The sequence below is a fragment of the Gracilinanus agilis genome, chromosome 3 (assembly GCF_016433145.1).
Source record: "Gracilinanus agilis isolate LMUSP501 chromosome 3, AgileGrace, whole genome shotgun sequence".
NCBI lineage: Eukaryota > Metazoa > Chordata > Mammalia > Didelphimorphia > Didelphidae > Gracilinanus > Gracilinanus agilis.
Window position 1 is genome coordinate 100,231,980 of NC_058132.1, and position 25,706 is coordinate 100,257,685.

General features: G+C 39.5%; 1 protein-coding gene across 1 annotated transcript in view; it reads right to left on the reverse strand.

Moving 5' to 3' along the window:
• The window catches only part of GDPD4 (glycerophosphodiester phosphodiesterase domain containing 4), an 84,221-nt gene that overhangs the window by 7,880 nt on the left and 50,635 nt on the right, over positions 1-25,706 (reverse strand). The window contains exons 14-18 of the mRNA XM_044666000.1: positions 21,963-22,110; positions 20,624-20,706; positions 9,551-9,600; positions 3,432-3,524; positions 3,052-3,120 (exon numbers count right to left, since the gene is read on the reverse strand). Coding sequence (XP_044521935.1) covers positions 3,052-3,120; positions 3,432-3,524; positions 9,551-9,600; positions 20,624-20,706; positions 21,963-22,110 — 443 coding nt within the window. The remainder of the gene's footprint in view (positions 1-3,051; positions 3,121-3,431; positions 3,525-9,550; positions 9,601-20,623; positions 20,707-21,962; positions 22,111-25,706) is intronic.

Here is a 25,706-nt window from a genome sequence, read left to right on the forward strand (position 1 = left end):
AGAAGAAGAAGAAGAAGAAGAAGAAGAAGAAGAAGAAGAAGAAGAAGAAGAAGAAGAAGAAGAAGAAGAAGAAGAAGAAGAAGAAGAAGAAGAAGAAAATACATTAAGGAGAGATAATTTAAGAATTATTGGACTATCTGAAAGCCATGATCAAAAGAACATTGACTTCCAAAACTGCTGCTACTATTATTTTAACAGCTTCCTAGCTAGCTAGCTCTTGCATTCTTCTCTGTCCAATCTGCCCTGTACACCAGACTCAGTACTTTTACAAAGGTACTCCAATCATGCTTCTCTGAAGAAAATCTTCTAGAAGTCAATTTATTGTCTTCCAAACAAAGTAAAAACTTTTAACTGAAATTTAAGGTTCTCTATATTCTGGCTGTATGGTCAGCTTATCACATATTAAATATATACCAGTAAAACTCAAATCAGTCAGTAAGTATTTATTTATTGTAGCAGACATGGTTCTAAGCACTGGAGATAAAAAATATATAGTCCCTGCTCTCACTTGCATTTTAATAAAAGAGGTAACACATACAAACTTAATTATTCAGGCTAAAAATAGGATTGGAAATAATCAACAAACAGAAGGCACTGGAATTAAGGAACATTAGGAAAGGGTTTCTCTCGAAGGTAAGACTTTATCTGGGACTTTAAGGATACCAGGGAAACCAAGAAATGAAGATGATCTGTAGAGAGCCGTAAACAAACAATTTGATCTGTAATTCCTATCAGATCCAACTATAACTGACGAGTATAACCAGTTTATAACTTCTTTCATTATTCAAAGTTTTCCTGTGTAATAAATCATGTTATTTTGAAGAAAAGGGGGAATATGTTGGGAGCTATTAAGAGAAATTAGAATCTCAAGTAGATATTTTTATCTGGACCCCATCAAAAGATTAATACAGACCGGCAGAGCCCGTGTATTGGCTTTTCTTCCTATCAGGGTCGAGAACTGGAATGGGATATCCAAGATAAAAATCTGAGATTCCTCTTTTGATTCCTTTCATAATTCTCACCTTTCTTTAAATGCATTATAGTCTTATTGAAAAAGCTTTGGGCTCAGTAATCCAGCAGGAGGGGGGCTAACACTAACAAAAAAAGGGCTATTCCCCTTTGACCAAGAATACAGCTGCTTGACACAGCCGAAGTCGAACCCTTGGAAGGGCATTTTGCCCAGAATTAAAGTAAAATAATGAGGCTCAAAAAATTTGTTTAATACCATCAAGGCTGAGAACTTCAGGGGCTTTCCAGCCTAACGAGATGTCCCAGGCTTCACTTAATGATAACACATATAGTTGATAGTTTAGCATAGGTTTTTATCTACACCTGGAGGCTTCTAAGGCTTTTGTTTTGTCTATAGTAAAAATACTGTTCTCTGTAACTGTGGGAAACTTTCTTGGGCTTTTGGGGGAAGGGGATCTTTAATTTTCTATATAATAAACTGGTGATTCCATTGTACCTTGGAGCACTTTGAGCTAACAAGCCATGCTTCCAATCTGTTTCATTCTTTACATCCCACGACCACACTAGGCCACTCAGATAAATCTCTGATTATAGAGCAGGATCTCTATAATGATCCTCTCTCCCAACACAAAAAGCCCAAGTATACCATGGGCACCCATCCTTCAACACAGGGCAGGTAACCCGAGAACATTAGTATCTTGTTCTTCCCCACAGGGAGCCACCAGTTCCTTGCGTGAACATCCTAATGTTTTGCTAGTGTTAGGTCTTATGAACCCACCTATGATACAAAATTATCTCTTCTAGTGGCTCCAAGTCTCTGCTTTTCCTATGGACTGGCTTATGTTCAGTGTGCACAGCCTGCCTTGCCATCCTTCAGCCCTAGGTATCTGCCTCATCTTGAATGGCAGGGAGGGGTTAGTGGATGAGGGAGTAGGGCTTTGAAGCAACCTTTCGTGTCTTTCTCTTCTTTTTCTATTCATCTTTCCTGCTCCCATTTCTGTTCAGGGAGATGGGAAACGTTATTCAAAGGACTCTGTTTCTTGATGTATTTAGAAAGGATGAGCAGAACTGGTGGCCCTAAGCAGCTACTCAGACTCCCAAGGAAGAGGAATCTTGTCTCATTTCCAATTCTAATCTCTGACCAGATTATTTTATTGCCTATTTCTGCCTCCAAGCCTTGGCTTAAACTGGCCCTCCTACCCCAACTCAGAATGGACACTTCTATACATTTATCTTCTTAAATTCTTTCCTTCAAGGCTCAGCTCAGGCACACCATTCCTCTAGAAAACCTTCCCTGATTCACCCCTTCCTCACACCAATTTATAAGTGAAAGTAATCTTTTCATCCTCAAATTTCTCAAGGCATGCTCTTTTCACCTTATTTCATGCTCTTTCATATGATATTTGTATGTATGTCTATTCCCATGACCACCATTAGACGGTAAGAGTTCCTTGCAGACAGAGGCTATATTCATCTTTGTATTCTTGCTTGAATAAAAGTTTTTGTAGATATTAAGTGATTAATTAATGTTTGTTGAATTGAATCAAGTTGCCCTCCCTACTTCACAGGGTTCCTGTGAAAATCCAATGAAATCACAGTTTTGAACCACAAAGCCAGGTTTCATTAGAATTCCATCTGTAATTGTTTTGTCTCCCCCACTAGAATGGAGACTCCCTGAAGGCAAAATCTGTCTTGCACATATCTGTAGCCCCACCTCCCCACTTTAGTAACTCAAACTCAGTAGGCTTGCTACCTCTAAACATCAGAAGAGAAAGTAGGGTCTAACAAATGATAAGACTCCAGGCACTGGAGAGAAAGTTTGACCCCACCCTTCCCACCACAAGGGCCCTGAAATCAAAATGGCAAGATGTCTGAGAGGACTCCTCAGCAGAGGTGTCTTGGGAATCATGTGGACATAGATTTAAAAATGAGAAAGATTTCAGAGGTTACCTAATCCAACCCCTCATTCTATAGATGAGGAAACTGAGGTCCAGAGAGGTTGAATGATCATCCAAGCCACACAGTTAGCAAGGGGTTAAGAAAAAGGTCATAAGATCTCTTCCAGCCCCATCATCTACTCACTTGATTTCATTTCTAAGAGGGATTCCCAAAAATCTCCTGGGTTTTTTTCATCAGAAGGACTTGGTGATACTAAGGAGAAAGGAAAGAGGATGTAAAAACAAAGAATGAGGCAAACCAATATAGAAACAGGGAAACCCCAGGTATATTTGAGTTGTTTAGGGGACACACTTGTTTAACTGGATCTCATACATTTTCAATACTTTTCATACACATCTGATTTAGTGTGCCCTGAAAGATTGGCAGGACTATCATCATTTTATAGATGATAAAAACCAGTTAAGATGAATGATGTAACAGATAGCCCAATGGCCCAGGAATGAAGGGAAAGAGGCTCCAAGGCCCTGATCCAACACTTTTGAATGTTTTCATTGTATCCTTACCTGGAATTTCTTCCTGATTTTCATTGTTTTCATCTTGATTTTGGATCTCCTCAGTATTCTCTTCAACATCAGTAACCCCGGACATTGGAAATACTGGGGAAACAGAGGAATCAGCAAAGAATGACCTGAAGGGGACTGAAAGAATAGTTTTTGGAAATATACCCATAGCTCCCCATGCCTCTGCTACTCAGGCTGAACACTTCTCATACTGTGTGGGTATGCTTTTTTAGCCTTTACCTTCCATTTTAGAATCAATACTATGTATTGGTTCTAAGGCAGAAGAGTGGTAAGGGCTAGGCAATGGGGGTGAAGTGACTTGCCGAAGATCACACAGTTAGAAATATCTGAGGCTAGATTTGAACCCAGGACTTCCTTTCTCCAGGTCTAGCTCTCTGTCAACTACACTACCTAGCTGCTTCCTCTTGTCTAGTGTTTTTTATGCTTGTTCCATCCCTCCTCAGGGCACAAGAACATACATTTAGAACTGGAGAGACTTTAGATGATATCAAATCTGTGACTTGTCCATGGACAAGCAGGTAAAAGCAATATAGCTTGGGATTTGAACTCGGGTCCCTGGATTCTAAATATAGCAACTAGTCATTCAATCAATGTACCTACAATGTACCTACTTTAACTACTTAATTCCTTAATCTACTCACCTCCCAAGAACTACCCCACCCCCACCCCCATCTCAGCCATACACACCTTTAATCTTGCCTTCACCCACAGATGCACCATCTCCATTTTCAGGTAACTGATCAAAATCTATTAGCTTTCTATCTTTCCCTCTGTCTTCCCTTACTAAACCTTAGTCTTTGCCCACATTGTAACCTCTAATCGGTTCTTTCCTAGGCTATCTTCATCATACTAGCCACTTTCCCCTGTACCCTATTTTGACCCCTTGGTGAACCAGTTCAACTCCACACTGCCCTCTTCTCTCGAGTCTCTGTTCTCCTTGTCATTTTGCTGATTGCTTTCTCATCAAGCCCCCAGCATTAAATCATTCTCATCTGCTGCCTTCATTCCTACCTATGTGCTACTGAACAAAAATAGAAAAAAAACTACACAACCATTTTGAATGGGTCCACTACAAATTTATTTTACATAGCCTCAGCTGTGCCAGCTCATTTCTACCTACAAATTGCCCCCTCTGTCATCCCCACTCTATCATTTATTTTCATTCTCTCCTATTCTATTAACTCCTCCTTTACTAGGCCATGTGTCTTTTCTTAAAAAAATAAAAACCTCACTTGATCCTTCCAACCCCACTAACTATAATTCTATATTTCTTAAATCTTTTGTGTCTAAATTCCCTGAATAAAGGTCATCTATAATAGGAGCCTTCATTTTCTCATCTCTCATGGCTTCTTATCTCCTTATAGTCTAGCTTCCAACCTCATCATTTTACCAAAAACACTTTCTCAAGTTACCAGTGATCTGTTCATTGCCAAATCCAATGGCCTTTTCTCAATCCTTTTTCTCCTCTATGTCTCTCTTTGACACTGTTGATTACCTTCTTATCCTGGATAATCTCTCTTCTCTATACATTTTCAGGACAACACTCTCTCCTGGTTTTTTTTCTCCCTATTTGATTGCTTCTTCTCCGTCTCCTTTGTTCCAAATCAAACCTTGAACCATAGGTGTCCCACAGAGTTCTATCTGGTGCTGCTTCTCCCTGTATATACTATTTTCACTTGTTTACCTCATTAGCTTCCATGGATTTAATGATCATTTCTATACTAATGATTCTTAAACTGTCCTGCCCTGTTCTTACCTCTTTCAGTCTCTACCTCTACCTCTCAGACCTCTGATAAAATGGCTTTACTCTTTTTTTCTACTGTTCAACCCATTCCATCCAGTCTGCTCAAACAGATTTCCCATCTGTCCCTCATTTTCCATCTCTCCCTATCTACTGGCTAACTCTCTACTGTCTATAAGCATGTCTATGTCTTCCTTATCCTGAAAAAATCATCCCTTGATCCTTCCATCTCCTTTATTGTCCTTAGAGGTCTTCTGCCTTTTGTAGCTAAACTCCTCTAAAAAACCATCTACAATATGCACCTCCACTTTCTCTCCTCTTGCCCTTTTTTTTAAACCCTCATTTTCCACCTTAGAATCAATATTTTGATTGGTTCCAAATCAAAAGAGTGTTAAGGGCCAGGCAATGGGAGTTAAGTAACTTGCCCATAGCTAGGAAGTGTCTGAAACCAGATTTGAAACTAGGACCTCCCATCTCTAGACCTGGCTCTCAATCTACTGAACTACCCAGCTGCCCCCTCTTCTCATTCTTCTTAATGCCTTACAATAGAACTGTATCATTTCCCCCAAAGTGACTGATGACATCTTAGTTGACAAATTCAATAACTTTCCTCAGTCTTCTTACTAATTGGCTTAATAGTTCCCTTTTCTGAATGATGCACCACTTCTTTGATGATCATAATTGAAATATGCCATGGTCTACTCATCCCTGTTTGATCTCCCTTCAACAATTCTGATTCTTCAGACTATGTTGTTGTTTAGTCATTTTTCAGTTGTGTCCAACTCTTCATGATCTTATTTAGGATTTTCTTGGCAAAAAAGGTTTTGGTATTTCCTTCTCCAGCTCCTTTTACAGAGGAGGAAACTGAGGCAAATAGGGTTAAGCGACTTGCCCAGAGTCACACAACTATTAAATGTCAGAGACCATAGTGACCCCAAATTAATAAACATCCCAGGTTAAAATGGTGGGCTTCTAACTCTGGGGGAAACTCAGCATCACTGAAAAGAGATATGCATGTTTAAACCTGGGCAATGTGGGGATCAGTTTTATTTGACTGTACAAGGGAAAACTTTTTAAAAATGTGTTTTATTTGGGGGAGGAGTAGAGCAGAGAGTTATGGAGGAATAGTAATGGTGATGCAAATAGAGGTAGCTTACTGATACAGAGAACACAGCACTAGAGCCAGTTTGGCAATCTTTTCCCAGTTCGAGTGCCCAGAGGGTAAATTCAAACTGTCTGTGAGTCCCTGGATTACCTGAGAGAGTGCTGGGGGAGAAAGAGTTTGTTTTGGGCAGCTGGACAGAGGGTTGGGGCTTGCAGAAAAAGTCCTTCAGCCCCTGGGAATGGGGAAGGAGCAGCTCCCTGAGTGCCAGCTCTGCATGCATGCCACAGCTTCACTAACAAGGCTATAGAGACAGGAAAACCAGAGTTCAAATCCAACCCCAGGTACTTGCTGGCTATGTGACCCATTCCCTCAACATGAAATGGAGATTGTAATAGCACCTACCTCTAATGATTGTTGTGAAGATCAAATGAGATGAACATAAAGCACCTGGCACAGAGCAAGTGCCATATAAATGTTGGCTATTGTTATTACTTCACATGACCTCCTTTCATGCCATATAAATGTCAGCTATCATTACTCTATCATTTATTATTATTTCACATGGCCTCCTTTCGTGCACTCTTCATTCCAGCCTAATTGGTCTACTTACCATTCCCAGATCTCCACATTCACATTCTATCTTCATGCTGAAGGGGAAACATATTGGATGTGCTGGCTAGAAGAGACCAGAAAGTCCCTAACCACACTCTCTGTCATCACTCCCCCTCCTCTTTTTCCTCTTGCAATAAAACAACTGTGGGGTGCATGAGAACAGAAGGGGGTTCCGACCAGGTTTGAAAAGATGTGCACAAGGATAGAAGAGGGTGAGAATTGGGTTTAGAAGGTGATCACACACTAAGATTGGTTGTTACATTGTGAGCCCCTCTGGTGCACAAGGGAACCCCCCCCCCCTTGAAACTATATTTAAAACACTCAGTGCACATTTCCCAACTGAGTTGCAACTCTGTTGTGGATGCCCTCTTCTGGTAGAGAAGTAAACCAGCTGCTTTGTAATCTCAGATTCTTGCATTTTCATTTTGAGTGGGTGAGCTCACATCCCACACAATGCCTTTGCACTGGCTGCCTTCCTTGCAGAGCATGCCCTCCTTTCCTCCTTCAAGGCTCAGCACATGTTCCTCATCTACAAAAAGCCTTTGCTATTCCTTATGTTAGTGCTCTCTCCCCACTTAATGTCTTCACACATTCTCTTCTTTATGTTACTTCCTCCCCTTAGAGTGTAAACTCTTTGAGGACCAGGAACTCTCTTTACACTTTGTCTCAGTATCTCCAGTGTTTTACACACTATAGGCTCTTCATAAATGTCAGCTGGATTGGTTTGAACTTGGCCAAGGAGGCCAAGAATGAGCAGATGGAGAAGGAAGGGGAAAACCAAGAATCCTTGTGAACAGCACAAATGCCAGGTGCCTTGGGGAGAGGATTAAAGGAAATTCTAACAGTCTCTGACTTCCATGAACTGGATCACAGAAGTTAGAGCTAGAAGGAACCCTAGGGATTTTCAAGGTCAGGCTCCACCATCTACATAAGCAGTATGAGGGAACAAATGGACCCAAGTTCAAATGCCATGTTTGACACTTCACCTCTGAGCCTCTGTCTCCTCATCAGCAAAATGGGGACAATGACACAGGGAATTCCTGCCTCCCTGGGTTATTGGGAGGCTCAAATGAGAACATTATGTGGAGTGATGTGCACTCTTTTAGCACTATATAAATGTTATTTATTCTTAGGACAAAGAAAAAGTGATGCCCAATGAGAAGTGATTTCCCTGTAGTCTAGCATGATGAAATTGATAACTGAGGTCTGATTTAGGTCCTTTGACAGCAAGAAGATTAAAATTGATCCTGTATTAGTTTTTTATTGATCCTATTTACAGTTAATTGACTTTGATCTGTAACTGCCTAAGTCATGGTTCTTTTTCCTCTTAACTTAATGCAAAGATTCAGCTGGCTTGTAATCTGTCAAATTTAGAAATCCAGTTCTCTTGCTGATCATTATTCTAATTTTGCCTCAAGGAATTTTGCTAACCTTAGGGGATAAGATTTATCACAAGGGAGTTGGACCTAATATCCTTATACCACCAAGTTATCTTTCAAGGATGTCTGGTTGGCTATCCAAAGAAGTGTAGGCCACTATCTTACAAGTAGATTCAAACAATGAATACTTCTTGATCACAAAAGAGAGTGGGGCGGGAATTGTTACTAGCCCTCATTTCCAACTTCCAACCAATCATATATGTTCCCCACACCTCAGGCATGTTGTCCTTAACCCCATGATGTCACCTGCCCTGTTCTGTTCTTTGTTCTATATTCCCCAAAAATCTATAAATGGGGAACTCTTTCCTTTTGCTTGGGGTCTTTGGCTAGAAACTGAGGCAGTCTTTGATCTATCCAATTATCAGTTTTCACACCATGTGAATAAAATGTTGTTTGGAGAAACATTCCTCAGTTTACCTTTTTGTTAAATTCCACTCATGACAACTGTCTACAAGATTTGTGAAGGGGAGGCATGAAGCAGCTGGCAGAATAAGAAAAAAGGCACTTTGTGAAAATGATCATCTTTCTCAAAAAATGTATAAATGGGTCCCTGATTTTTCTAGTTAGTTGGTTGGCAGGTTTTTTATGGTGGGGAGAATAATAAATGATAATAATGATGGTAATAGCTAGTATATATAGAGATCTTTAAGGTTTGAAAGCATATATATATAATATTGGGTTTATGTAATGCATGCATATTATATATGCATACATGTTTATCACATGTACATGTAACACCATATGTGCATATGTATATAAAATCTCATTTGATCTTCACACTAGCCCTATGAGGTAGCTCATATTATCCCCATTTTATAGAGAAGTAAACTAAGGCTGGGAACAATTAAGTCACTTGCCCAATGCCACACAGCTAACTAGGGGATTTGAAGTCCAGTCTTCCAAGAGCAGCACTCTGCCCACTGCTCTGCCTAACTGTTCCCAAAGATCACAATGTTTTAGCAGAAGAAAAGGATGGGTCATGATGCTACAGAGGGCAAAGAAATGGAAAGAGAAGTCCAGTCTGTGCCTGGTCCCATAGAGATGACCAGGATTCTCCTGTGACCCATGCTTATGTAGGGAGGTGGGGGGGGGGGGAGGGAGTCATAGGAAGTTTCCTGTCTCAAGGAATCTCAGGGAGACCTGAGACCACTTGTCCTAGGGCTGTCCCATTGACTCACCTCACAAGTTGTCCACCTCTACCTACCTGGGCTTTTCTTTTTCACAAGCAGTTCATACCATCCTTTCTCTCTCCACCTGGAATAAAGTCACAGAATGAAGCAGTTTACCTATGGAAGCAATGTCACCCAGAAATCACCAACTCTCAGACATGGAAAGGATTTTAGAGGCCATCGGATCCCAAGCATAAACACACCCAGGATATAGTTTCCAACCTCTGCCTGAAGACTTCCAAAGAGGAGGGGATCCCCACCATTTCTCAAGGAAGCCTGTTTTACTTTGGAAAAGCTCTGTTAGAAAGTCTCTCCTGATGCCAAGCCTAAGTTTCCCTCTTTGTAGTTTCCATCCAATCCCCCTACTCCCACCCCCCAAGGTTTCCCCTTAGGGGATAAATAGAAAAAAGTCTAATCTTTCTTGGTAGCCCTTCAAATATTTGAAAACAGGTACCACCTGCTTAATTATAAATTAATGAGATTATTGTACTAAAGTACTTTGTTTTATTTTGCAAATGCTAGCAATTTAAGTTGTAAGTAAGCTGAATGAGGTAGGAAAAAAAAAAACAAGACATGGGAGAAATGCTAGGTTTAGGATTGGTCTTCGGTTTGAACTCCAGCTCTGCTTCTTATCATCTGTATAAATGTAGACCCTTGCAAGGCCCTCCTTTATAAAATGGATCATCTCTAAAGTTTCTTTTAGCTTTCTGAGACATCCTGAGTCCAAAGAATCGGGGGCAACAACAGGAGGCTAGACATATCAAAGCTTATCAGGGGAGATATTGAATTTGGCTACAGTTGTATTTGCCAATCTAGACAAGGCAGGGCCATCCACTCTGAGCTTCTCAGCAAAGATCCCTACCATGTGGGCTTTAAACTGGAGATGTGGTCTTCTGTAAAATGTTTGTACCCAGTAGAGTAGTGATTGGGAGGGAGGGGGTACCACTACCTAATCCAGCCATAAGGCATGGCACAGTGTGGTGGAAGCATCAGGGTCTAGCCAAATAGAAGAATTGGAATCTAGTCGTAACTAGAACAAATTCACTGCGTGACCTTGGGTAAGTTATTTCTCTTCTATAGCCTCCTCACCAATAAATGAGAAAAGTTTGGATTGATCTCTAAAGTCTCTTGTAGGATAATCATTGGAGAATAGTCTCCATGGGAGTCTCAAGGGATGGGATGGCACTGACAATAAGGCTCTACTGGAGAAACAGCTTGCTGGGGGCATCAGGAGGCAGAACTTCAATGGTCTTGCTGGTTTTGGCTCTTACGGAGATACTGTTATGTTGAGGCTCTCTCTAGCTCTTGTCTCTCCCTTACTTTTGATAGCTAATCAGTTACCAGGTCCTATTGATTCACTTTTTGCAACACCATTCATATCTGCTCCCCTTCTCTAGTCCTACTGTCACTATCCCAGTGAAGGTCCTCATTTCTTCCTATTGTGCTAAATTCCTCAAACAAGGGGCAAATCAATTTGGCTTTGTTCCCCACCCCTAAACTAGCCTACTGCCAAAATATGTGTAGATTCGGTCATGTCTGTCTCTCCTCTGGTCAAATCCCTTTACTGCTTATTATTGTCTCTAAATAAGGTTCTAATTCCTTTGCCTGGCATTCAAGGTCCTCACAATCTACACTTCTAGGCATCTCATATTACTCCCTTCCAAACATACTACATGTTCCAAATCTAAGTGAACTACTACACCTGGCTATATTCTTAACATATTACACATTTACCTCTGTGCCTTTGTTCATGCTCTCCTTAACTCAAGAAATATTTATTATCTCCTATGTGTAAGGGAATGGATGCAACACAGACAAAGGCAAAAATGAGCCACTCTTAATAACTTTACACAGCAGGGCTGATTGGGTCAAATGAAAAAGTATTGTGAATGAATATAAAAGTATTTATTAATTTAAAAAACTCTTACCTTCTGTCTTAGAATTGATAGTATTGGTTCTAAGGTAGAAAAACAGTAAGGGCTAGGCAACTGGGGTTAAGTGCTTTGCCCAGGGTCACACATCTAGGAAATGTCTGAGGTCACATTTGAACCCCAGAACACCCATCTCTAGGCCTGACTATCCACAGAGCCATCTAACTGCCTTTAAGAAAATATTTATTATATGTTGGCTTATTATGTGCAAAACACATGGAAAAGATAGCACCTGCTCTCAAGGAACTCACAGTCCAATAGGGTATATACACACCTTAAATTTTAGCTAGGATACAGCAACAAAAATGTCAGCCAGTCAGTAAGCATTTGGTTGCCAGAACCTGAAGTGTTGGGGATGCAAAAAAGGTAGGAAAAGCACTCCTTATCCTCAAATAATTTGTATTTTAATAGGGAAGACCATATATATATGCAGATATATATAGCTGAGTACATACAAGATCTAACAGAGGAAATGGGAAGCATTTTTAGAAAGGAAAACTGGGAGAGGCCCCAGGGAGCCAAGGAAGGCCACTTGAAGAAGATGGAAGATAGTCATCTGTTTTCTGAGGTGCCTTTCTATTAATAAAGCTGGATCAGCTTCTAATGTTAGAACATTCAACTATGCCAAGGGCTTTGGCACCCCAAATTTTATTTTCTGGGTCTTCAGGACCTGCTTCTCTTGAAGAAGCTGGGGTTGTAGCCCCTGCAGGAATAGTTTCTGGGCTGTCTCTCCCCTGGGTGATAATGGCGTTGGGGGCAATCTAGACAGAGGGCTTATGACACTGGAGGTGGGGAGGGAGAAGCTGCCATTTCTAGAGTCTTTAGGCTTACCTGCTTATACATGGTAGTTGTCTTGACAGTTGATATTAGGGTTTGCAGGGATGGTGGGCTGCTTACCCAAAGGGATTTTTACCCTAGGTGATGACTGGAGCCTGGCTGAAAGCCAGGCAAGAAGCTCTCTGGGGAGTTGCTGTGTTCCGGGGTTCTTGGGTTTACCTGCCTGTCAGTGACAGTTGGTTGTCAGTTGGTGGTGGTCAGGTTAGTTGGCCCCTTACCTACAGAGGATTCTCTAACTTAGATGATGGTCCCTAGGCTAGAAGCAGGCCTCGTTGTCAAGGGATGCTGCTATAATAGCAGGGCCCATTGGTGACAAGATAGACAATAGAGGTGAAGGGGAAAGTAAAAACATGAATCATGGAACCATGGAAAATTTTTCTAAAAAATAAAATAAAATTAATAAAATAAAATAAAATAAACCCTTCCCCCAAAAAAAGATAGACAGTAGATCATTAGTAATTGGAGTGGATGGTAGCAAGAAGGGCATGCTCCTTCACCATTAGTAATTCCTCTTGATAATGGCCATGATGGTCATCTAATTTTTTTTATTTTAAATTTTTATTTATTTAGAATATTTTTCCATGGTTACATGGTTCATGATCCCTCTCCATACTCTTTTTCCTCCCCCCTCCTGGAGCTGACAAGCAATTCCACTGGGTTATGAATGTATCATTGTTCAAAACCTGTTTGCAGTAGAAGAGTCTTTTAATGCCAAAATCCCAATCATATCCCCATCAAACCACATGATCAATTGTATGTTTTTCTTTTGTGTTTCTGCTCCCACAGTTCTTTCTGTGGATGTGGATAGTGTTCTTTCTCATAAGTTCCTCTGGATTCCCCTGAGTCATTGCATTGCTACTAGAAGTCTTTTACATTCAATTGTGCCACAGTGTATCAGTCTCTTTACAATGTTCTCCTGGTTCTGCTCCTTTCACTCTGCATCAGTTCCTGGAAGTCTAGTTCATATAGAAATCCTCCAGTTCATCATTCCTTTTAGCACAATAGTATTCCATCACCACCAGATACCACAATTTGTTCAACCATTCCCCAAACAATGGATACCCCTTATTTTCCAGTTTTTTGCCACAATAAAAAGTGTGGCTATAAATATTTTTATACATTTTTCCTTATTATCTCTTTGGGGTACAAACCCAGCAGTGGTATGGCTGGATCAAAGGGAAGGCATTCTTTTAAAGTCTTTTGGGCATAATTCCAAATTGCCTTCCAGAATGGTTAGATCAATTCACAACTCTACTAGCAATGCATTAGCCTCCCAATTTTGATCATCTAATTTTTATGGAGCCCTCACTGTTACATAAAAACAGAATCTGAACTCTTCCCTGGCTTCCTATCAAAGCCTCTACAGCAAATGGTCTCAAACTTCTCAAATCACCTATTCCCCCTCCATTCCTGTGTCTCTCTTAGGAGAGGGCCAAACTTCATATATTTTTTACTGAGAAAAAATCAAATACCTTAATTGTTACTCCAATCTTTCTTTCTCCTGTTTCAGGGGTACAGATGGTTCTCCTTTGCCAAAACCAACCTTTACCTGTGCCCTTAATCCCCTCCCTCCCATCTCATCTAGGATCTTGCTCCTTTGATCATTTGATTTTTTTCACAATCTTTAGTCTCTCTTTAGCCAACCATTCTTTAAAAAAAAATCCTCTACTTGACCCCATTATCCCCTCAAGCGGTCATCCTGTATCTCTTCCCTCTAAGTTATATACACTAATTTCATGTTCTCACCTCCCTCTTACTTCTCAACCCTTTACAATCAGGATTTTCTGATACCATTACTTAGCTGAAGTTATTTCTATGATTATCAAATATCTAACTACTAAATCCAATGACCTTTTTATCTCTGTCTTCATTCTTCTTGACCTCACTTTTTTTGTACTACTGATTACTCTGTTCTGTGAGACATTCTCCTTCCTGGCTTTTTGTTGTTGTTATTGGGGACCCTATAGTCTCCTAAAACTCCTCCTACTTATCAGACTTTTCGTTTTACTATTCTCCAGTAACACCTGCTCTGTTGGAGCAACATCAGTGCCTTAATGGCTTTATGTGGATATACCCCAAGACTCTGATGGAGGCCTTCTTTTTTCTCTGCACTATTTCATCCACACTATATTCTCTGCCCTAATCATCAAGTGATCCCATTTGTCATCTCTATAGCAAATTACTCCCAAATTTGTACACTCAGTCCCCATTTCTCTTCTAAGCCTCAATACTGTGTTATCAACTGCCTAATGCATGTCTACTTGGGCATTCCAAGAACTTCTCAAATTCAAAATGCTCCATGATGAATATGGAAATATGTTTTGTATGATTTCAGATGCATAAGTAATATCAAATTGCTTATTGTCAAGGGAAGGGGGTAGGAAAGAATTTGGAACTCAAAATATTAGAAAATAAATGCCAAAAATTGTTTTTACATATATTGGGGAAAAGTATTTCTGAAGGGAAAAAAAATTCAATATGCCCCAAATGAGATTCTTCTCTTTCTCTTTAAACCAGTCTCTCTCTTTCTACATTACATGTTTCTGTCAAGAACATCCTTCTGAACATCTCAGTTTTGAAGCTTCAGAGTCATCTTCACTTCTTTGTTCTACTTTATCCCTATATCAAATACATCTTATTGTGACCTCCACAACATCTCTTGTATATATCACTCATCCAATTCTATCAAATGCTTCCTATGTGCTAGGCATTGGGCATTCAAACACAAAAATCATATGCAGAGAAAAGTAAATGCAAGATGCGTACAAGGTTGTGACAACATTGCCCTAGTAACTAGTGTTAATGTGTATATTGGGCAAGGTGGTGTTGTAGAGGGGCTTCCTATAAGATGAGGCACCTAAGGGGGCAGCTGGGTAGCTCAGTGGATTGAGAGCCAGGCCTAGAGATGGGAGGTCTTAGGTTCAAATCCGGCCTCAGACACTTCCCAGCTGTGTGACCCTGGGCAAGTCACTTGACCGCCATTGCCCACCCTTACCACTCTTCTACCTAGGAGCCAATACACAGAAGTTAAGGGTTTAAAAAAAAAAAGATGAGGCACCTAAGCCAGAGTACAGTCACGCTTGGGTAGGGCCTAGATGATGATCCACTGAGGGGTTGTCCAGTTAATCATACAGTGAGGAGGAAAACTAGGAAAGGTTAATGTCATGCAAAGAATGTTATCCACCTCTAAGGAGAGAACTATTGGAGTCAAAAATGAAGATCAAATCATATGATTTCTTGCTTTAGTTTATTTGTGTTTTTATTTGGGAGTTTTGATTTAACATGAATATTCTCTTACAGAAATGAACAATATGGAAATGGATTTAGCATGATAATACATATATAACCCAGATGAAATTGTTTATCAGTTCTGGGAAGGGGGAGGGAGGCAATTTGGGTCACATAACTTCAGAAAACTTATGTGGAAAATTGTTATTACACATAATTGTTGTATCTTAAAAAAAATGGCTCATCATAAAAGCTCAAGGAAGAAAGTATTCAGGATGAGAAGGTGTTCATTTCAAGAGCAACAGAGAAACAACTAAGAGGAAGACTTAAATTTAGCAGTTAAGAGAGTGCAATTTTGGAACAGAGATAGGACTTCAAATCGCATGGCCAAGGAAGAGAAGACTAAAACTTAATCTTATTCAATATTCTTTTTTTGTTTCTTCAAGAGTCAAAACTAATTATCTCCAGAGAAGGATAAACCAGAATGAGGAAGAAACAGATGTTTAAGGAACTGCTAGGTTAAAAAGATTTCTGTAGGGAGGTGGAGTCAAGATGGCTGCTAGAAGCAGCAAAAGTCCAGACCTCTGTGAAAACCCTTCCACACCAATCAAAAACAAAGTGCTTTGAGGGGACAGAAAACCAAATCTAACAACAGGACAGAGCCAGGGAACCCTCCTGCTCGATTCAACTTAAAAGATATGCAGAGAAAGCTAAATTCTCGGGTTGAAGGAAAAGGAAGGTCCCAGAACCCTTCCCCCACCTTCTGTGCTGAGTCTCCAGTGGTTGCTGGAATCTCCAGGTGAGGGCTCTAGCCTGGAGGGAATGCCTTGCTGCCTCAGCTATGCCAGGCTCAGGGCTCTAAACATAGCTGGCAGGGAGGCAGCTAAAGGAGAGGTGCAGAGGGGAGGACAACCTAGTTGCAGCCACTACTCTCCATTTGGGCCTCAGCTTCTCAAGGTTTGGGCCCAGGGCACATCCAGTTATGTAGATCAGCTCTGCCCCAACTTAATCTAGTCTATCAAGAGGGCAGATAAGAAGCCTTCAGAGGGCAGGGAAGCTCGGTCTCCAACACCCGTCCCCTACCAACTGAGCTGAGAGCCACTGCAAGAATCCTGTTGACTTAGATCCCAGGGTGAAGGCTGCAACCGTTACAGAATACCTTGATAACAGAACAGCAAGCACAGCTAGCCCTTTAGCCTCTACACCTTCAGTTTCTGGTGCCAGCTGGGGAAGATCTGACTTCAGGGCTCATTAATACTCCATCAGCCTAATCTAATCAATCAGCGAAGCAGAGAAGAAGCCCCCTTCAGGACAGAATAGCCCAAACCCACATATTCAGCAAATAATCAGAGGAGCAAGATTAAAGCTAATGACAAGGGGCAAAGAAGGAAAAAATATGAGTAAACAACAGAAAAAGGGAAAAAAGAAATTATAATCGATAGCTTCTATCCAGGTAATGAACAAAAGCAAATGGAACGGAGGAAGATCAAGGAAAACTAAGAAAAAACGCAAAAACTCCAGTGAATTAGACTCAGGCTTTGGAAGAACTCAAAACACAACTCAAAAAACAATTGAAAACTGAGAACAATTGAGAAAAGAACAAAAAGCAAAATAAGTCATCTCGAAACAGAGGCACATGAACTAAAACAAGAAAATAGTGTCTTGAAAGCCAGAAGACCAGCTTGAAATGAGGCAAAGAAAATGAAAGATGAACTACAAAGAAAAACACACCAGAAGGAGGAGAATGACCAAAAAGCCAAGGATGAAATTCAGTCTTTAAAAATTAGAATCCAACAACTAGAAGCAAATGACTTCACAAGGCAGCAAGAGTCTATAAAACAAAATCAAAAGAATGAAAAAATTGAGGAAAATATGAAACACCTCATTGATAAAATTACAGACCTGGAAAATATATCCAGAAGAGACCATTTAAGAATTATTGAACTACTGAAAAATCATGACAAAAGAAAAAGCCTGAATATCATTCTACAGGAAATTATCCAAGAAAACTGCCCCAACATTCTTGAACAAGAGGGGAAAAGTGGAGATTGAGAGAATCCACAGATCACCTCCTGCATTTAGTCCCCAATTGACAACACCAAATTCAAGAACTACCAGACCAAGGAAAAGATACCACAGACTACTAAGAAGAAACCATTCAGATATCATGGAATCACAGTTAGGATAACACAGGACCTGGCTGCATCCACACTGAAGGACTGGAAGGCATGGAATATGATATTCCAGAAAGCAAGGGAACTGTATCTACAACCAAGAATCAACTATCCAGCAAAATTGACAATATTCTTGCAGGGGAAAGTATGGCCATTTAATAAAATAGAAGATTTCCAAGCATCCATAAAGAAAAGACCCGACTTAAAACAGAAAATCTGATGCCCAATCACACAACTCAAGAGAATCACTAAAAGGTAATTAAGAAAGGGGAAAAAAATTTTAAGAGACCTAATAAGTTCAAAATATTTGTATTCCTATAAGATGATATTGTAACTCTTAAAAATTGTTATTACCATCAGGGTAGCTAGAAGAAGCATACATAGAGGGTACAGTGACAAACTGTATAGGATATGTCAAAAAATATATTAAAAACCATATCACCATGCTGTCTGAAGAAATGATTGTCTTTCTCTTTTTAACCTTGGCACTAACTTGCTATTAATACTCTCCTCACCCTTAAATTACTTGTTGGTCCATGCTGCTGCTCTAAGCCCTTCCTGCTTGGCAATTTTTCAAACCAGATTTTGCGCTGGGATAGCAAAACCTTCGAGAACTTGGTCAGTTCTAAGCTATGTGGGGAGATTGAAGAGGGACACCTAAATGGAGAGTGATCTGGGACATTTTAGGGTCTTATCCTTTAAATAGACTGTGCCTATGTGTTTAATAAGCTTGCATTGAATAAATGAATAAACTAATGAAAGAATGAATGATGCCTAATGATAATGAAATACATATATGTCCATCACCTAAGGACCAGTCTAGGTTTGGAAAAGCTCACCATCAAATCTTGACAACAAGGTAATGAATTCTTTATCTGTAGCTATTCACGAAAGAATGACTGTTAAGACACAGTAGGGCCATGACCAACAAAGGTAGAATGGCAGCCCCCAGGAATGAGGCCATGGACCCTAAGAAGTATTTGAAATAGGATTTTTATATATGTGCCAGTTTTTAAATAGATACCTATGTCACTGTAGAATGTATTGGAGTATATTCTTAATGCAAATCTCTAAAATCAGTAGCAATGACCCAGAGGCTTCTTTATGAGGTAGGGCTGCCACAGGATATAGGGAAGCTACCTTAGACCCCACTTTTGTTGTTGTTCAGTCATTCATTCCAATTGTGTCCAATTCTTTGTGACCCCATTTGAAAATTTCTTGGCAAAGATACAGGAATGGTTGGCCATTTCTTCCTCCAGCTCATTTGACAGATGAGGAAACTGAGGCAAGCAGAGTTAAGTGACTTTCCCAGGATCACATAGCTAGTAAGTATCTGAGGGAGGATTTGAACTCCAGGTCTGGCACTCTATTCACTGCACCACTTAGCTACCACAATCTTAGATTCACAAAATTACAGAGTTGGAAGTCCAACTTATCCCTAAATAGTAGTCCTCCCTACAATTCCCATGGTTAGTAGTCACTCATTCTTCCCTGGATGGCTCTCAATAACTGCGATCTCACTGCCTCCTGAGGGACAGTCTATTATACTTTTGGACGGCTCTCCTCTGTAAGTTCTTTGTTTTTTTTTATTTTTCCTTTCAATAAGGTAAAATTGGCCTCTACCCATTGTCCTATTTCTTTAGTCTGAGATCAGGCAAAATGCATTTAAACACTCTTTCACATTATAGCCATTCAAATACTTGAAGGTAATCTTCATGTTCCACTATATCTACTCTCAGAGTAGCAAAATTTGAGAGATAGAAGGGACCTCAGCTCCCATCAATCTAACAGTGCCCAGAAGGAATCCCCACTAACATACCCTAACAAGTGAGCACTCATGTTGCTTAAAGTTATCCAAGGAGGAGGAATTCACCACTTCTGCTTTTGTACCTTTCTTTTTTTTTTTTTAATTTTTTTTTTAACCCTTGTACTTTGGTGTATTGTCTCATAGGTGGAAGAGTGGTAAGGGTGGGCAATGGGGGTCAAGTGACCTGCCCAGGGTCACACAGCTGGGAAGTGGCTGAGGCCGGGTTTGAACCTAGGACCTCCTGTCTCTAGGCCTGACTCTCACTCCACTGAGTTACCCAGCTGTCCCCTTTTGTACCTTTCTAACTAGAAGTGAAGAAGGCTTTTCTCACGCCAAACTTAATCATGTTTCTTTGCTATTTTATAGAGTTAAAAACTGACCACAGGGGAAGTAGCTTGCCCAAGCCCAGTTTCAGAGCTGAAAGTAGGATCCAGGCCTCAAGCCCCTGCATCATACCCCTCTCTCTTTTAAAAGTCCTATTTTGTGGAGATGAAGAAGCTTTTTGAAGTAGGACCCAATGGCAGGTACCTGGTGGAACCTTTTTTCATAGGAACACAGATTTAGAGCTAGAAGATGCCTTACAGGTCATTGCACCATCCCAAAATTTTACAGATAAGGAAAGTGAAATCCATTTAGGTTTGGTTCCTGGCTCAGGATCATTAGCTAGTGAATATCTAAGACTGGATTAGAACCCAAATTTCACCTAATTTCGTGGTCCAGTGCTTAATTCACTATTGTAAGGCTATCTGTTCCCAGAGAAGAAAGCTGTAAATGGGCCCTAGTTGCCCAGATGTTCTATTCTTGGGCCTGTCTCTCTGAATATATCCTGGTTTACTTGGGAAAGAATGTGTATGTATTCCACGCCCATTCCCAGCCACCATTCTACCCATGTCTTGAAAGTTGCACTATTCTCCATGAGCAGGGTAAGAAAGACAATAATCCAAAACACCAGCACAGAAAGAAAGTGTGGTATAGTTAGCAGAGGGATGAACTCTGACCCCCTGAAATACCTCTGTCTTTAGGGTCACCTGGAAGTTAAAGTTCAAATGCAAGCCCCCTTCTGGCTGGAGTAGGTAGGAGATAGATGTCCAGTCATTTTTGTCAGAATTTAGAATCTTAAGAAGTAATTACCAGTGGTAAAAAAACACAAGCAGAATGACGATGGCAGAGATGAAGTCCAGCATTAACCATTTTAACATATACTCTTTTGGTGTCTAGAAAACAAAAAAGAGGTGGGCATAATTTGCAGGAGTACAGGGATGGAAGAAAGACCTTCTAGATTCCCCCATGACTGAACAATCTCAGATCATGTATTGGCTAGTATATCAAACTTCCTAGATAGTCAGGATGGAAGAATTGTTCATATGCAAAGGGCCCTAGGGTGGAGATGGAGGGCTCCTAAGGGTTCTATATTGACTCAGTAGTAAGAGATGGTGGTCAAAAAAGCTAATTCATTCTCAAGATGTAATAATAAACATGTCACTATCCTCTGCTTTATCCATTCACTATTCTAGGAGAGTCACTGGCAAGCTGTAACTCACTGAGTAGAAGGCAAGTAGGACAACATTAGGCATGGAAACAGTGCCATATGGTGATGGATTGTGGGAACTAGGCTATTTAGTCCAAAGAAGAAAATAGTTAAATTTGACTACTGACATCAAATATCTAAAGCATTCATAGGAACATGGGATTTAGAGCTAGAAGGAAGCTTCAAAGTCATCTAGTCTAATCCATTTGATTTGAGGAAACTGGTCCAGCATGGTTAAGTGATTGTCCAAGGTCACGTAGGGAGGATTATGTGGCAAAACCAGGATTCTGGCTTCAAATCCAGGACTCTTTTCACCACATTATACTAGCTCACAGAGGAGAAGGATTAGACTTGGTTTTTTTTTTTTTTTTGGTTTTTTTTTGTGTTTTTTTTTTTTTTTTTTGGTCCTAGAGGGCATAACTAGGACCATTGGATGGAAGCTACCACAGTAAATTTCAGCTCAATATTAAAAAAAAAAAATCAGAGGTGTCTAAAATGCATCAGACTACTTTCATAGTCAGTGAGTTCCCTGTCACTAGACGTGTTCAAGGAAAAGAACTTTATAATGTTTTAGGCAAGACTTGGACTTAATGAATTTTGAGATTCCTTCTAGCTTAGAGAGTATGATGCTCTGATGTGAATATCTGCTAAACTGAACCCCTGGGGAAGATAAATTTTGTTCAGTAATTTCAGTTGTGTCCAATTCTTTGTGATCTAATCTGGGTTTTTCTTGGCAAAGATATTAGTTTGGCATTTCCATTTCCAGTTCACTTAACTGATGAGGAAACTGAGGCAGAGTTAAGTGACTTGCCCAGTATCCCACAGCTAATAAGTGCCTAATGCCAAATTTGAATTCAGGTCTTCCTGACTCCAATCCAGTGCTCTATCCACTGTGCCACCTATCTTTGCCCCTAGGAAAATTAATACAGGTAACTAACTTACCATAAAGAAGAATGGGCGTTTAATGTTCTTCAATATATGGATGGTATTGGTGGTGACTGAATGAACCCCCGCACACCAGGCCAGGGAGTATAACCAGGGCTCATTGATCACATAGATGTTGGTAAAGATGCCATATTTTTCATATTCCCTAAAGGAAAACAAAACCTTTTATAACCAATAGTCCCTTCTTCCCATCAATGAAAGATGAAACAAAACTTTTATGTCAAAAAATATCCACTATCTAAATAAAAGAAACAGACTCTAAAACGATGATCCACTAGGAACAAAGGAACTGTAAGGGCAGTGGATGGGATTTTAGCCAGTAAGGCCCTTTCCCACCCTCCCCAATGCACTATGTTAATAATATCTGCTATGCATGAAAAACTGAACAAAAATTTGTATTTGGGGGACATGGAAATCTTCCTTGCCATTCATGATCTTATTATAATGTGGATGACTGCTGTCAATCAAAGAAAGCTTTCTGGAGAAGTGGCTTGACAAAGGTTGGTTTTCCCAATCTCAACCTTACCCCTCTTACTTTTGAATCTTGAATACAGGGCATCTTCCTTGCTTGGAAAGCCTTTCATTCTTATTCTCTCCTGTTGAAATCCTCCCTTTCATTGAAGTCCCAGTTTAAGCATCACCAATTCAACTGACTTCATTTCAACTCAACTAAATTCATTTCATCAGCTACTAGGTAAATACTACAAGGAAATTAATGATAGATAGGAAGGCCCTAAATACTCCAGAATATTTATAGCAGCACTTTTTTTATAAACTAGAAATAAAGTAGATGTTCAACAATTAGGGGTGACTAAATAGATGGGTATAATCTGCCCTTCATTTCTGTTGGCTAGTTTACTCTGGTTTCAATGTTATATTTCTACTATTAGAGATTTCTTCTTGAAACCTGGTACCACCTGGACCTACTTCAACTCACTAATTTATATTATTATTCTCTGATTACACTTTTGTGAGCTTTTTTTTGGTACAGATTTTAATATCACTTTGGTTCAACCTTTTTGAACTTTCTTCTGGAAGTTCAATAGGATAGAAACTTCCTCATTCATAAATGATTGCAAAAAGAACCATGAACTTCAACTGATACAGAGTTAAGTGAGCAGAATTAGGAGAATATTATATACAGTAAAAGCAATATTGTACCTTCCCTTACCCTCCTCCCCAAAATAAAACAAATAAACAATATTGTACAATGGTCAACTGTAATAACTTGGGTTTTTTTCCAGCAATACATTATAATATATATATACATATATATAATACAATAAATTAAGATAATTCCAAAGGATTCATGATGAAAAATTCTATCCACTTCCCAAGAAAGAACGATGGAGCCTGAATGTGGATCAAAGCATATATTTCACTTAAATGGTTGGGGAGGGCTGTTCAAGTTTCATTTTGTTTTCCTTTTTCCTTTCATCTCCTCTCCTCCCTTACCTTCCTTCCTTCCTTCCTTCCTTTTTTTAAAAAAAAATAATGCTTACCTTCTGTCTTAGAATCAATACTAAATATTGGATCCAAAGCAGAAGAGAAGTAAGGGCTAGGCAATTGGGGTTAAGTGATTTGCCCAGGGTTACATCACTATCTAGTTTTCTCTCACATAATGACTATATGAGAAATTGTTTTGCATGATTGCACATGTAAAATCTATATCATATTGCTTACCATCTCAGAGAGAGGAAAAGGGAAAGAGGAAGGGAATTTGGAAATCAAAGAATTTTTAAAACCAAAGGCAAAAAATGTAATGTAAATGTAATTGGGGAAAAATAAAAATATTATTAAAAAATAAACATTGAGGTGTTTAAAATAAAAGAACCATGAACTAAGGACTGATGATGGACCTTTTTTGGAGACTTTTTTTTCTTTTCTTTTCACATTTATAAAAACTACCACTAGATCAAATAAATATTCCAAGCAGTTTTACTTGCTTAAAAATACTTGAAAATGGTGTATAGCACAGGCTTGATTCATTAATGAACTACTATTGTGCTTTAAGAAACTATGATCATGATAGATACAGAGAAGCATAAGATTTCTCTGAAACAAAGTGAACTATGGAAAACCAAGACCATTCAATGAATGGAAATGGAAATAACAGTGGCAAAACATGAATGCTATGCATTTGGAGGGAAGGAGATACCTTTTGCACCTATGGATAGGAAAAAAGAATTCTGGATCCAAAAAGTCACAGAGAAAAGAGATGATAAAATCTGACAATATTGATTACATAAAATTGAAGTTTCTCCACAGGTAAAATCAATGTATTTTAAATTTTAAGGGAAACAGCTGAAGTGGGGTGGGGGAAAGTGGGGAGAAGAGATTTGTATCCAGTGTGATGGGGTTCTGGTGCCTCAGAGGGAGTCTCCATGTGGAGGATGCTAAAGAGCAGATAGCTTCTCACTACAAAGAGGATGCTAGCATGTTGCTTCTGGGAGAATTGTGATGATGGCCCAAGGAAGTTTCTTGAAAACACTGTGGAGCATACATGAACTTTCTGGAACGGATCATGGTTAGCTAATTATAGGGCTGGAGAAGCCTTTTACAATTATTTACATAGCCAGGTCTGTTGCTATGTCCAAAAAGGTCCTCTTTTCATCTCATCATTTTGGCTATATTCTGGCAAGTGAGAGAACACATTTTAGGGGAACGACCTGGAGTTTTACCCTTCTGAAGCTAATATGAAAGAAAAGAGTGTCAGCCAAGCATCTGAAAGAATGCACAGTAGAACAGAGAAAGCATTAGTTGATAGGAAATCAAGGTTTTCATAAAATCACAGTTTCAGTGTTGGAAGGATTAATTTAGTCCAACCCCCTGAAAAAAAATGTCTCTAATACTGTCAACATGTGTTCATTTTGCCTCCAGCTAAGGGGACCTCACTTCCTCTCAAACCAGCCCATTCTACTTTCAGCCCTATCTATCCTAAAATTTTTCTTTATATTATGCCAAAATCAAGAAAATTACAGGATATAAAATGAATAATTTTGACTATATTAAATTAAAAAGCTTTTGTATAAGCAAACCAATGTAAACCAAGATTAGAAGGGAAATGACAAATTGGGAAGCATTTTTATAACAAGTTTCTCTAATAAAGGTTGCATTTCTCAAATCTATAGAGAACTAGGTCAAATTTATAAGAATACAAGTCATTCCCTAATTGACAAATGATCAGAGGATAGGAACAAGCAATTTTCAGATGAAGAAATCAAAGTTTTCATAATCATATTTTAAAAGTTCTAAATCACTCTATTAGAAGAATGCAAAATAAAACAACTCTGAGGTACCACCTCACACATATCCGTCTGCAATATGACAGGAAAGGAAAGTGATAAATGTTGGAAGGGTCGTAGTAAAATTGGGACAATAACATATTGTTGGTGGAGCTGTGAACTGATCTATCCAACCATTCTGGAGGGCAATTTCAAACTATGCCCAAAGGAGTTTAAAACTGTGCATATAACTCCACCCCCTTGATCTTTTAATACCACTACTAGATTTGTATCCCAAAGAGGTCAAAAAAAGGAGAAGGGGCCTGCTTATACAAAAATATTTATAGTAGCCCTTTTTGTAGTGGCAAGTATCAGAAATTAAGGGAATGTCCACATCAATTTGGGAATGACTGAGCAAATTGTGGTATATGATGAATGGAATACTATTGTATTGTAAGAAATGATGACCAGGACAAGTTCATAAAAATTGGAAAGATCTGCATGAACTGATGCAAAA